The 15,173-nt window shown below is 38.9% G+C and overlaps 1 protein-coding gene across 1 annotated transcript in view; it reads left to right on the top strand.

Annotated features, from left to right (window-relative positions):
• Positions 1-8,271, top strand: part of kcnj3a (potassium inwardly rectifying channel subfamily J member 3a) — a 50,786-nt gene extending 42,515 nt beyond the window's left edge. The window contains exon 4 of the mRNA XM_059499464.1: positions 6,795-8,271. Coding sequence (XP_059355447.1) covers positions 6,795-7,387 — 593 coding nt within the window. The 3' untranslated portion in view covers positions 7,388-8,271. The remainder of the gene's footprint in view (positions 1-6,794) is intronic.
• Positions 8,272-15,173: the final 6,902 nt, after the last annotated feature.

The following is a 15,173-nucleotide window of genomic DNA, read 5'->3' as shown; positions in this document are numbered from 1 at the left end:
CTGCGCAACGGCTGGAATAAACACAAAAATTGACTAAAGTGGCAGCAATCAGCTTCATTTGCCATATCAGAGCCACAATGCACTGCAGACGTGTGTATTGTAAATTGTCTAAGGCATTAATGGTAGGGAAAGCACCTTATACTGGAGAGCAGCCTCGTATGAAGTGTTTCCTGGAGATTATCGTACATTGAAGAATGATCATATGACTTTTTACATGTCATGTGACCTGTAAAGGCGAAAAAAAAAAAAATCCATTGAAGTTTTGCTAAATATTAGTTTTTCGAATTGCCACCTCTTGCGAGCGTTAAAACTTTTTTTTTGCAACATATGGGAGTAAATCGATGCGTTTTAATTAGGCTTATTTTCAATTCGCATTTTTTTTTATTTTTCACAATATTAAGTTAAATGGAAACACACCTTGTGTTGTTTATTGAGATTAACACTACAGTGGTTTTGAACGGAAATTAATGTTGAGCATATTTGAATGGTCAGAGAAGAATTCAAGGCACAGGGCTTTAGATGACTTGATTGCTTTTCTTTCTGGTCATCTACAGAGCTGACAGTATTGTTAATTAAATTACACTACTGTATGCTTGATGCACAGAGGAGTTTCCCCACAATATACTCTACACCACTTCAATGCAGCCCTACATCCAGCTGAACACAATCACACACGTTTTATGGGATGATACTGGCTGGGAAACATCCATAATGCTTATGTTTTTACAACCAACACTCTTCATGACTTGGGTAAATAGTGGTGACTGATTGTGTTATAACCCTTAGACTGCTGTGCTGCTGATTTCAGTTAAATTGTCTTTTGTTTATTAATGACATTAACATATGCATACGAGAGAACAGCTTCGGGTGCAAGAGCTGTGCATGTGCACATGGCAAGATTGGGTTTCCATAGAAACTGTGTTGTAGTTTTGATTGCATAAAACCTATAGCTAATGTTTGACATTATTGGCTGTGTTACTATAACTGTTACTTTTATTCTTACGTAGGTTAGGCAAGTTTTATTTATTTATCATATTTTTTTTTTCCATTGGGGCAGCTGGTGCAATGATATCAAGCAGCGCCTGAAAATAATCCCTACACCAATGGTACAGCAGCTAAGTTCCCTGATTATTACGCCGAAATGAGAGTATAGTTCCTAGCCATATCAGCCTAGAAAATTGCAACTTTTCATTTTGCGTCGCTCTTAGTACACCATCTAACTACAGAAGAGTCAAGTTTTAGATAGGAAAAATATAGAAACTATTTGGTCATTTTTGAACAAGATGCTAACGATCTAATCAGATTCTATGATCTATGCTAAGCTAAGCTAAAAGTCAACTGTTTAACTCTAGGGGAGTTAGGAAAATTAGCCTATTTTCAAAAAAGTTGGAGTGTTCCTTTAATACAATGCAATATGCAATATGTTAATGTTGCATTTAGAATTTAGCAAAAAAATAGATTCAGCTCAGACTGAAAGCCAAAAATTATTAAATACCCATGAGAAGGATGCAATACTAATGCATTCCTAGAATTTGCCAAGTTAAGGTATGACCATTGGACAGTGAAATGCTTACTGGTTCAACAAGGTCAGAAAAAGAAAAAAGAAAAAAAAAATGGTAGAGAAGAATAGACACTTTAACTGTAAAAGAATTAAGAATTAATGTGAAGAATTAGGTATGAAACCATCAGGAACTATTTACTCTCCAGCACCACCAATTCCCAAAACTTCAACCAACCTGGAGTCAAGTCACCTTTATTTATATAGTTCTTTTAACAATACAGAATGTGTCAAAGCAACTGTACAGAATTAATTAGGAAAATAGTGTGTCAATAATGAAAATGACAATATTAAACACAAATGTTTCAGTTAAAGGCAGTTCATCATTGAATTCAATTCAACATCCAGCTCAGTTCATTTTAAACTGTATCTGTGCAATCAAGTCAACGATATCGCTGGAAATGAACTGTCCCCAACTAAGCAAGCCAGAGGCGACAGCGGCAAGGAACCAAAACTCCATCGGTGACAGAATGGAGAAAAAACCTTGGGAGAAACTAGGCTTACATGGGGCCAGTTCTCCTCTGGCCAGACAAAACCAGCAGTTCAATTCCAGGCTGCAGCAAAGTCACATTGTGCAGAGTACTCAACTGGTTCCTGTGGTCTTGTCCCGGTGGCATCTAGTTGTCCTGGTCTCCACTGACTTTCAGGGCTCTGAATAAGAGAGAAACAGACTGATATTAGTGTAAATGCCATTCTTCTAATGATGTAGCAAGTACATCGGGTGTTATAGGAAGTGTTCCTGGTTCCGGTTGACCTAATTAATGCAGCCTAAAAATCCTTTAATGGATTTGAGTATTAGAAATGTATTAGTGTTTTTGTGGAGTCTCCAGAAGTGCAATTTATAAGATTCTGAAAAGAGGTCTGGAAAGAGTTGAAAAGAGGTCAAAGAACTCATAAGCAAGGGACATAAAATCAATCCACCTGCTTAATGTTTGCTTGGTTGCTGGAAAAGCCTTTCTTAGGTAGACCAAATCAAATGAAAAGTTTGTCTTATTTCCTTCACAGGGCAGTTCTGTGGACAAAAGCATCCAGTGCTCTGACTGGACACATTAAATTAAGCGTTTCCTTGTCTAAACCTCTAAAAAAAGTTAAAAAGTGAAAGTGACATGACATACAGCCAAGTATGGTGACCCATACTCAGAATTCTTGCTCTGCATTTTACCCAACCAAAGCGCACACACATATCAGTGAACACACACACACACAGTGAACACACACCCAGGGCAATGGGCAGCCATTTATGCTGTGGTGCCCGGGGAGCAATTGGGTGTTCGGTGCCTTGCTCAAGGGCACCTCAATCATGTTATTGCCAGCCCGAGACTTGAACCCACAACCTTAGGGTTAGTCAAACTCTCTAACCATATGGCCACAACTTCCACCAAAGAGGGAGAAGGGTGTATCTGCAGCTTGGAGATCTCCAAAGAGGGGGCGGGAAAAACAAAACGGGGTGGGAGCTCCAAAATTCATCCTATTGAGAGACGGGGGCATGACACACATGCACAACACCCACAACCCAACACCCCCCCCCCCCCCCCCCCCCGGTCCACTTCAGTGATAACTCCGCCCACAGCTGATTGTGAAGTTTTTATTGGTTGTATCAGTTAAAGTGTTTCCTACACTATGCAACAAAAATGCTAACCCCTAAACTTACCCCCCACCTTACCTTAACCAGTGAAATTGACTAAATGTCGGGATTGGCGCTGAATAGTGTGGTAAAGAAAGTTGCATTTCAGGAGATAAACAGTTAATAAGATTATGCGATATGAGACTCACCGGACAATGGCACTTTTTTGGTTACACCCAGCATCACTAACCCCTACTAGCCAGCAAATTCCGTGCCCCGGAACGGCCCCGTTGCTTGGAATAAAACGATAGAGTAAAATCTTTCCCCTTCGCTGTGATGGCTCCTGAGTGATTCCCGTTTACATCATGAAGCAGAGGTTCAAACTTGGGTCAAAACACCACTGGCCACAAGCTTTGGGCTCTGCTGTCATGGAGAACATTTATTTATATAGCATATTTTATTTTAGATGAACTAGAAACAATGTTTAATTTATAAAGTTTTATTTTGAAATGTGAGTCAGATAACAATTGGCTGAAGCCACAGCCAATGGTGAAAGTCTCTGCGAAAGGAGACCCTGCCCCATTTTGGAAGTTCTGACCAATTTTTGAGTCCACACCCCATTTTGGAGATCTCCGGTCTGCAAATATACCTACTTGCAAAAAGGGGGAAAGGGGGAGGACCTGCTACACTATAGGCCGTGGAGCATTAATGGGCACCTTTGGCACGTAACCAGGCCTCAGGTACAGAAACAGACAATCACCATCTCTCTTGATAGATGAAATTACTGAGGGAAACATTGTTTTATTGTTAAACATTTTCAGGAACCTCCTCTATATAGGCTCAAAAGGAGTTCAACATAGTTTTTCTAGGACAACAGCCAAATCCCAGGCCAGGATTCTAGTATGAGTTGCAGGTTTCAGCCTTAAAGCACCACGGAGCAGCACTTATCACCTTAAGGGGTATGGTAAGAAGCTATGCCTGTCACATACACCTTTAAGGAAGAGGGAATCATCTCTGTGGAGAACCCCTCCTGAAGCAACTCTAGCACTGAACCAACATGGCAGTTAACTGGGTCCAGCTGATGGCAACCGAGCCAAGAAATGAACCAGGCCCACTTCAGAGAGTTTCCTTGAAGTGGGACCTCTGGAGTGGAGTATGGTGTCAACAACCTCAATTGAGAGACCAGAATCTATAAGGTGGGACCACTTAGTGGCCACACCGACAGTTTCCACAACCAGAACAGGGCAACTAACAGGAGACAAGCCCCATCCCGGCTGACTCTTTCCAGGATTACCTGGAGCAGAGCAATCGGGTAAAGGTGTACAGATGTAGCCTCTGCCACATCTGCATCATAGCGTCTAGTCCCAGAGAAGCTGGATGTGTGAGGGGAGAACCAAAGTGGACAATGTGAGGACTGTCAAGATGCAAACAAGTCCACCTGAGCTAGGCTAAACACCTTCCAAATCTGGGCTTTGGTTCCTACCTCAACAGGATGTCTGCACCCTGGTTGAAGTGAATCGATACAAGCAGGGGACAGACGTCAATGCATTGTTGTCGAATCCCATACCACACCTAAATCTCCTGAGAAGATCACACATGCTATTTTCACAGTGCTTCAGGACGTGTGTGTGTGTGTGTGTATGTATTATACTGTATGCATTATATGTTGCATTGTAATGTAACTAAAATTCCCCTTCAGGGGAACTTGTGCTGTGTCTGAGTTAGTCTTATAAACTGTCAAATAAACAGAGCATACAGCACACAGCATTTTTCTATAATCCTCTTTTGAAATATTTCTTGTTTAAAAAAGTGCTATGAAAGGATTTTTGATGAGCTCAGGTTTGTCTACTCAGGAAGTCATTTTATGGTTGAAAATCAGAAGACTGCAATACTTAGCCCATAAGTCAGCTTGCTGCAGGCAGCCTGGGCCGTGCTGATAACATAGGCTTTTTACTTCTGTTCTTGTCACTTTTATTGATTCTCTTCCTCTGTGTTACTTTTTGTATTGTGGATATTTGCTTTTCATCACTGACTTTGTACATTTTTCATTGACTTCGGATATAAGCAAGCTCAAACTAGATTCAGTTCACTGGAATGACACAAATATTGTTCTCAATTCATCTGACCCTCATTTTATTGGTCAAATCAGCATATATCAGTAATATAATAAATGGGATAAATCTGTTCTTTCAGTTATTTTTACACCTCCAAACAAGACCATAGATAATACACAAGACAACAAATCCTCTTTGCAAACCTTATATGTATGAGCCTTTTTTTTGGTTTTGTTAGCAGATTTAAGTTTCATGCATTGTATTTTAATTTCATGTTTTTTTTTATTATTATTATTGTTATTATTATGTGAATATACATGCATAAGAAAGCTAATCTTGCATGTAAATTGTGTCAAGATATGACAGTTAATATCTCAAAGCAAATCTCTTAACCACTTTCATAAAGTCCAGAGAGAGAGAACTAAATTTAGCTAATCTGATTTTCTTAATCTGCTTCTATTTGTTCTGTCTTGATAAGGTAAAGATGGTGCCTGAATGTTTAAACATTGTGAAACAACAGAAAGTGAGGCTAGCATGATTTGCATTCATGGCTTGTTGTGACCCAGTCAGTTATGACTGAGAGGTTTCATAATTGATTTTGTTTTCCACTATAAGAGACAATACTGTTGCACCACTGATATATAAATCATATAAAATGATTTGGAAATTTAATAGTTTTCAATACATTTTAAACTGTGTACAGTTATTAAACATTAAACATCAAATTATCTACTTTTTAAAATTATATTTAATATCTTCCATTTATCTTCTAATTGGGGCAGCATGGTGGCTCATTTGTAAGTACTGTTTCCTCACAGCAGGTGATTATAAGCAGTTTGGAGAATAGATGGATGAACATTTTTAATTGGCTATGAATGTGCTATCAGTGTGGACAAATTCTCTATGTCTCTGGATCAAAAAAACAGCTAATGGACAAGAGTGTTGTCATCAATTTTGTAATGTCAGAACTCTAGACCAAGCACACATATATCATGATCTGTTTGTAACTCAAATGCTGTGAGCACAGTTGTAGAAGAAAACATGTCTTGAAAATGTTATCTTAAAAACGGTCTAGTAATTTCATAGTTCATAGATTTTAATTGTATTGCTCCTTTGTTAACCTTGTATGGCAGTTTCATTGGATGTGTAAGCTCTCTTAACTTGTGATTGTTTGACTGATACTTTTCTAATTCTGTAGGCAAAACAACATAATTTGAGAAAAACAAAAAGAATCAGATCAGCTTATTTTGATAAGCTAATTATTACTTACCACTGAAGTTTAGTGTATGAAAAAAAAAGAATGCAACAGCACAAACAGAATGATTAGAAAAAGTGATTTATATGATGCACTTTCTGTAGCATTTATTTTAAGTCAGAATGTTAAGGAGTAAGGTTAGGGATACAATGATTACTGTATTTTCAGCCAAGGATCAAGTATATAAGGTTAATTGTATTGGTTCAGACTGAATTAATGTTTAATACTTAGGGCTAGGAGTTTAGAAAAAATAAAAATAAATAATAATCTCAGCCAGAATGTTTGAGAATATCATTACTGTTGCACTGTACTAATAAAGAATTATGATGAAGTATGATAATAATAATGTATTTTCTCCAATAGGCATGACTTGTCAAGCGCGGACGTCATACACAGAGGACGAGGTGCTGTGGGGCCACAGATTCTTCCCGGTCATCTCTCTGGAGGAGGGATTCTTTAAAGTGGATTATTCTCAGTTCCACGCCACATTTGAGGTTCCCACACCTCCCTACAGTGCGAAAGAGCAGGACGAGGCTTTACTCATGTCTTCTCCGTTCATGGCCCCGTCTCTGTGCAACAGCGGAGAGAAGAACAGCTCCTTGGACTGCATGGAACTGCTGGAGGATCCAGAGAGCACAACCAAATTACCTGCCAAGGTGCAGAAGATGACAGGTAGAGACGGGCTCCCCAGGAAGCTCCTGAGAATGAGCTCCACCACATCAGAAATGACATACAGCCTTGGCGAACTGCCCATGAAGCTCCAACGCATCAGTTCCGTGCCTGGGGTCTCAGAGGAAAAACAGGTTTCCAAGACAACTAAGATTGCCACAGAGGCCATTAGCAAATCAGTTGCGGACTTGCCACCAAAACTGCAAAGACTGGCCGGGAGAGGAGGCCGCATGGACGGACATCTCCCCCCCAAACTCCGAAAGATGAACTCTGATCGTTTCACATAGAAGAACTTTTGTTTTTCAGCTACTGTCAAAAGGGCCCTCATATACATATATGCAGTAGCAGTTAAGTAGGTTGAACGTCTGTTCCTGTGGTGGCTTCACATACAGTGAACAGACTCTTTCAGGTTATTGTTACCACATGCACAATCTGGTATTGATGACAACCTCAAGTGCATGATAAAATATCTCTTTCCCTCTGATGGCATGGCAAGCTGTACATATTTATTTGCCAAGAAAATGTTAGCAAATATTAGTTTCTCCAAGCCATATGGCGATGTAGCGGACAGTTCCTCCTATGTGGCAAATTAGGCATTTATTCAAGTCACACAGTTGCGTTGTTTGCCATAATGCCTGTTTACTGAGCTTATTTTACAATGCATGTTTAACTTAACAAAGGTGATAAATAGATGTTCAGATTTACTAATTCCTTGTTTCGGTGTTAATACATGCTTTATTTGGATTTTTCCCATGCATGGTTGTTAACTGATAGACCAGTAATGCAAATAATCATCTTACAGCATAAAAACTTAATTAGTTAAGTAATTATTTAGAAAAGTTAATCTATTGAACACAGAACAAACATTATTGAGAATTATCAATGAATACTTGACTGTGGTAAGCTTTTTATGGCTTTAGTATTTATTGAGAGTATTAGAAAAGGAGGGTGGGGGTAGATAAATCATTTTGGAAAGCTGGTATCTGTCACCTCCTTTATAATAATACCCAAAAATATTGCCTTTTATTTTGCTGTATTTTTTTTTCTCCATCTACCTAAAGGGGTTTGAATGCTGACTTGCTTTATTTCGATAAAGAAGAAGATGCTTTGCAAAAAGTTGATGCTGTACTTTTTAAAAGAATTAATGCAGAAATAAAAATATACAAACAAACATTGGTATAAATACCTTTCCAATACGTGCATTAATTAACAATTAACAATACATTTGTTACAGTATTTGTATACAGTATATTGTTAGTTTTGTAACAATAGGTAAAGATTTTAATAATGTATTAGTAAAACGTTAAAGTTAAAATGAACTAAGATTAATACATGCTTTAGAAGTATTTTTAACTGTTAGTTCATGTTAAGTCATGCAGTAAGTTAACATATACCAACATTAGTGAAAAATACTTTCATTTATCTTAAGCATGTATCTTAGTCTAGTGTAGTCTTATTGTGAAGTGACAGTTTTAAATTACATGAGAACAGAATTTCCATTTTTATCTGAACTGTTTATTTTACTATAACAGAGCAACAACTGAATTACTGATGAATACCAACATCTATGTAAACATTTAGCATACTGACCTATGATTTCAACATAAAGTTGTTCATACTTCATCTTCTTTAAACCTGGAACATCAAATAATACACATTTTACTACAGGTGAACTGTGTAATTTTTGAAGTTTTAAAATACTGTCTCTTATCCCATTCATATGCATAAGCCATTCTTAGTTTGATGACTCCAAAAAGAGTAAACACTGGGGTTCTGTGGTATGGGGAGCCAGTTGCACCCTAACTAATCATATTATTTCTTGCACACAACAGTAAATTTACTTTTTATTTCATCAATAGCAATCAGCATTTTATTTACAGAACACTCATTTAGTGGAGGATATTTTGTTATCCGTATTTTGTTTGATTCTCTGTGGTGCATAAATGACACACTTTACCTTGAATACTGGACATTTAAATGGGTTTTACAGGAAATAGTTTCTAAAGCGAATGCTTGATAAATGTCTCTGAAGTGCTTTCAGGACATTGGGACTCAATGTAATCCCCTCTATCCAAATTATTACATTATTTCTTCATAATAAGTCAGGTGAAGAATCAAGGAATGAAATATCTGATTCTGCCTCTTCAACTTTCAATAACCCTGGAGTTAAGTGCACCTTCTGCCTTATTGAAAAAGGATTTAGAGGAAGGTTAATTTTATTCCTGCATCACCAGTACCACCGCCGGTGACGCCATTTCTTTCAGAATTTGAATGTAATGTTGGGGACGTCTATCCAGTCAGTCAAGTAGAACCGAGCATTAGAGGCCTTGATTGGCTGATCCTTTAAAGTGTTGTGGTAGGGTCTGAATCCTGTTGATACACCCTCACTGAACACCTTTTTCCCAAGAGATTTTTTTTTACCTGAATTGCCATGGAGATCCCTGCACTTTCATCCATTTTCATCCAAGCATCGTTAAAAAAGAGAGCTGTCACCTGAGTGGTTTACACCTGCACCCTTATACAAACCCGATTCCAAAAAAGTTGGGACACTGTACAAATTGTAAATAAAAACAGAATGCAAATTTTAGAATTCCTAAATTTTCAGAATACAACATAGAGGACCAGAGGTGTGAAATACATGAGTAATTTTACTTTATTACTGTACTTAATTATTATTTTGGGGGATTTGTACTTTACTCAACTACAATTTAAACTGACTACTTGTACTCTTACTTGATTACATTTCTGAAGAAAAAAAAACAGTACTTTTTACTCCTTACAATTTTATTTCATATTGTACATTATATTTTTGTTATCTTATGCACATTAAATATGGTAGACAGAAGCTCAAACGTGTGTGCCTGATGTGAGAACTAATGATCATTGTTTTCATGCATCAAATACACACATTTCTACTTTAATTATGACTTTCATCAGGTAAATGTTTGGCTTCAAAAGTGCACCATCAAATCTGAGGAAGCATATTGAGGTAGCAAAGTTGTGTTTTCTGAAAGTTTCAAATTTCTGTTTTGATAGAGCCATTAGCTATGTAATATATTATCTGAATGCACAAAATAGAGTGCAAATAAAATCAGTGATGATAATTTAAATACAATTATTTTATTTTTTTAAATATATATATTTTTTTAAATAAACATTATATGCTAAATTAATTGTAATTCATGTTTAATGATGTTCTTACCAGGTGGCGGATAAGTTATATTTACAATGTAATTATATGAAACATTAAACAGGTATTACGACTGTCAGTGAATATTTTTTTTTATCTTAATAATTACATGTTTTTCTCATTAATTAATCTAATTAGTCAAAAAAAATAATTTATCAATATTTACAAAGAAAAAAAAACTGTAATTGCCCCAAATAAACATTAAAAATATTCAATTGTCCTTTTAGACAGTGACGTTGAATAGACAACACAAATAAAGTGGCCTTTAAAAACATTAACGTTTTATGTTTTAATTATATGAATCTCCTCATTAATTCAACACATTCTTGTATTCTGTCTGGAATATATTTCTAGCCTCTCCATCACATCTTGCTCTTCAAAGGGATAGTTTACCCAAAAATTTAAATTCTCTCACCATTTACTGAACCTCTGTCATCCCAGATGTTAATGACTTTCTTTCTTCACATGAAAACAAAGATTTTTAGTCCATAAAATGCAAGGTGATAAAAACACATCAGAAACCACACGAAGTGAACATGACAATCAAGATTAAAATATTGGTATTTGTATTTTTTTTTCATTTCACTTAAAAAACAACTTTCATTAACAGGGGTTGCATGAGTTACTGTCATATTCTCTTTGTCTATAGTTTTTGAAGTGTCATTTTTGCATGTCCCATACACTTTCTGTAACATTGAGTCAGAGACGTTTGGATCCATATGCAATGGTTTATTATCAGAATGGTCAAACAGGCAAAAATCAAAGGTCAGCATCAGGTATGTCAAGGGATATCCAAAATCGAAAACAGAAACAAGCAGAGGTCGGGGCAGGCAGCAGAGAATCACAGTCAGTATAAACAATCCAAAGTCAAACACCGAAGGAACAAACACAGTTTATATAGGGGGGTGGTAATAGGGACCACCTGTTGGTTATTAGCCCTAAGCATGGGATTATGGGAAAATGGAGTTGGGACACCAGATGCAATAGTCTTGAGTGAAGTGCCTTCTACTGGAGTTCATGGGCACTCCAGCTGATGATCGTGACAGGTCAGTGTGGAAGGGGAGTGGCCAGGGACCAGGGCAGAGCCAGCAGAGCAGGAAGCCAGGGTGGAGCAGGTGGAACAGGAGCCCTTCCTGGGCCTAACATGGGGGAGAGGAGCCCTTCCTGGGCCTAATATGGGGAACAGGAGCCCTTCCTGGGCCTAACATGGGGAACAGGAGCCCTTCCTGGGCCTAACAGGGGGAACAGGAGCCCTTTCTGGCCTAACATGGGGAACAGGAGCCCGCCGTAGGCCTAACTCAGGAACAGGAGCCTGTCGTGGGCTTAAATCGGGAACAGGAGCCCGCCGGGCAGAGCTGGAGCCCACCAGGGCAGAGCAGGTGGAGCTGGAACCCACCAGGGGGAGAGCTAGAGCCCACCAGGGTGGAGCAGAGGACCTCCATAGCTGAGCAGACGAGACAGAAGCCCACCAGGGTGGAGCAGAGGACCACCACAGCCGATCAGATGAGACTGAAGCTCACCAGGGCAGAGCAGAGGACCACCACTGTCGAGCAGACGAGACAGAAGCCCACTAGGGCGAAGCAGAGGACCACCACAGCAGAGCAGATGAGACTGAAGCCCAACAGGGTGGAGCAGAGGACCACCACAGCCAAGCAGATGAAACAGAAGCCCACCAGGGCAGAGCAGAGGACCACCACAGCAGAGTCGATAGCACAGGAGAGTCCATAGCTCTGACAGGGCCGGCAGAGAGTTCACAGCTGTTCTCCATGGCTGTGACACAACAGGCTGAAAGAACATTGCTGGGTGCAACAGACAGGATGTGACAAGGCTCTGGAAGTTCAGCTGAGACGTGACAAGGCTCTGGAAGTTCAGCTGAGACGTGAGGAGGTTCTGGATGATCTATTGTGGTATGATGAAACTCTGGGAGATCTGTTGAGATGTGATGAAGTTCTGGAAGATCGGTAGTGACTTGACTGGGCTCATAAAGATCAACTTTGACTAGACTTTTTTCATGAAGTTTAACTGTGGTTTTACTTGACACATGGGGGTTAATGGTGACTGGACCTTGATTCTGGAAGATCGACGGGGACCTGACATGACTCTGGAAGATCAATGGGGACCTGACATGAGGGGACCTGACTTGACTTTGGAAGATCAACAGGGACCTGACGTGACTCTGGAAGATCAACAGGGACCTGACTTGACTCTGGAAGATCAACGGGGACCTGACTTGACCCTGAAAGATCAACGGGGACCTGACTTGACCCTGAAAGATTAACAAGGACCTGACTTGACTCTGGAAGATCAACTGTGGCTGCCATCTTGTGCAGTGGCTCTGGGTTGGCAGCCATCTGCCATCAACAAGTCCTTTAACAAAACTTCATCATGAAATGGTACTTGATAAGACAACTCAAAGAACCAGTGAACATACACCTCAACAGATAGGCCTCCTTGGGGAAAACGTAATAGCTGGTCTACTGGGTAGCTGAAATGCTCACACATAGGGGTGGGAACAGATATTTCAGAAACAGATATTTCGGATTCTGGTATGGCGAAGTCTTCTGTAACATGGAGCCAGAGACGTTCGGATCCATATGCAGTGGTTTATTATCTGAATGGTCAAACAAGCAGAGGTCGGGGTAGGCAGCACAGAATGACAGTCGGTATAAACAATCCAAAGTCAAACACGGAAGAAAAAAGCACAGGGAAAATGCTCAGCAATACCAGACAGAACTAAACAAGACTTCCCACTTATTGAGAGTCCAAACACAGTTTATATAGGGGAGTGGTAATGTTTTTTCTAAAACTAGTAAAAAAAAATTCTAAAACTAGTAGTTTGTGTTCATCTGATAAATGAAAGTCATATAGGATGGCATGAGGGTGGAAATGATGGAGTTTCTTTTTAATCCCTTTCCCGGAATTTTTTTTTTTTGTTGTGTTTTTCTTTTCTTTTTTTGGTGTTCCTCTTGGTTTCAATTTAATTGTTGATGGTGAACTAAATATACATGTTTGACCTGTGCCATTGCATTTTTTTTTGGTCTCTCCCTTTAACCATTCTTCTGTATTGTCTGTCAGGAAAAAAGTATTTTGACCAGATACTTGTACTTTTAATTGAGTAAAATTTTCACTGAGTACTTGTACTTTCACCTGAATAAAATTTTTGAGTACTTTTAGCATCTCTGTAGATGACATATCAAATGTATCATTTTAAGGGAAAAATATGTTTATTTTAAAAAGTTTATAAACACATGTAAAAAAAATTTGGGACAAGGCCATGTTTACCACTGTGTGGCATCCCCTCTTCTTTTTATAACAGTCTGTTAAGTTGCTTAAGTTTAGGAATAGGAATGTTGTCCCATTCTTGTCTAATACAAGCTTCTAGTTACTCAACTGTCTTATTTCTTCTTTGTCGCATCTTCCTCTTTATGATGCACCAAATGTTTTCTATGGGTGAAAGATCTGGACTGTAGGCTGGCCATTTCAGTTCCCAGATCCTTCTTCTACGCAGCCATGATGTTGTAATTGATTCAGTTATTTGGTCTGGCATTGTCATGTTGGACAATGCAAGATCTTCCCTGAAAGAGACGACGTCTGGATGGGAGCATATGTTGTTCTAGAACTTGGATATACCTTTCAGCATTGATGGTGCCTTTCCAGATATGTGAGCTGCCCATGTCACATGCACCCCATACCATCAGAGATGCAGGCTTCTGAGTGCTGATAACAACTTGGGTTGCCCTTGTCCTCTTTTGTCCAGATTTCCATTACAGTTGCATTCCTGTATGTGATGCAGTGCTGTCTTAGGGCCCGAAGACCACGGGCATCCAGTATGGTTTTACAGCCTTGACCCTTACGCACAGAGATTGTCCTAGATTCTCTTATTTTGGATGATATTATGTACTGTAGATGATGATAACTTCAAACTCTTTGGAATTTTTATCTGAGAAACTCCTTTCTGATATTGCTCCACTATTTTTCACCACAGCATTGGGGGAATTGGTGATCCTCTGCCCATCTTGACTTCTGAGAGACACTGCCACTCTGAGAAGCTCGTTTTATACCCAATCATGTTGCCAATTGACCTAATAAGTTGCAAATTGGACCTCCAGCTGTTCCTTATATGTACATTTAACAGCCTCTTATTGTAACTGTCCCAACTTTTTTTGGAATTTGTAGCTCTCATGAATCAAAAAGTTTATGAGATTTGTAAATTATTCCATTCCTTTTTTTACTCACAATTTTTACAGTGTCCCAACTTTTTTGGAATCGGGTTTGTAGATCACCACTGTATAAAATGAACAGGTGGATTGAGAGCCACTCCAGCCAGAAGCAGTGGCACTAAATAGTCCCTCTAGCAGGCCGACCCCTCACTGTCATCCTCTCAATCACTTCTTTCTATTGCTGGCTTTGTTATTTAAGTCCTTTTGACTCTCCACAGCAGGTCTGTTACTATCAATGAAGAAAAGAATGTGGATTGGGGCTGAAACCAATACCCAATTAAATGCTGTCTATAAAACCAGTCAACCAGTCTTTAATGAACAGTTTGTTAATTAGTTCTATTGATTTCAGAGCTGGGTCATCCTCAGGAAACATTGCCCCCCATGGATTAGAGCAGTGAATGGTAGGTTCATTAATTCTTCAGAATGCTGTGTTACCTATAGCAGTTTTCAAGTAAAAAAATATACATATATGGTGAGCATGATTTCACCAAGTACAACATGTGTTGGTAAAGGAACATCATTCCAATCAACCAATTATAATTGAGAGATAACTTTTCAGGAAATGTCAGTTTTAGGTTTATAATCAGTGTTTGGTGCTTTTACACCATTGTTAATCAGGGATTGGGTTAGGTCTGTATTTTTGGAAAGTAATATTGATCCTGG

Source organism: Carassius carassius, chromosome 19 (assembly GCF_963082965.1).
Source record: "Carassius carassius chromosome 19, fCarCar2.1, whole genome shotgun sequence".
Taxonomy (NCBI): domain Eukaryota; kingdom Metazoa; phylum Chordata; class Actinopteri; order Cypriniformes; family Cyprinidae; genus Carassius; species Carassius carassius.
This window is presented reverse-complemented; position numbering and strand designations above follow the sequence as displayed.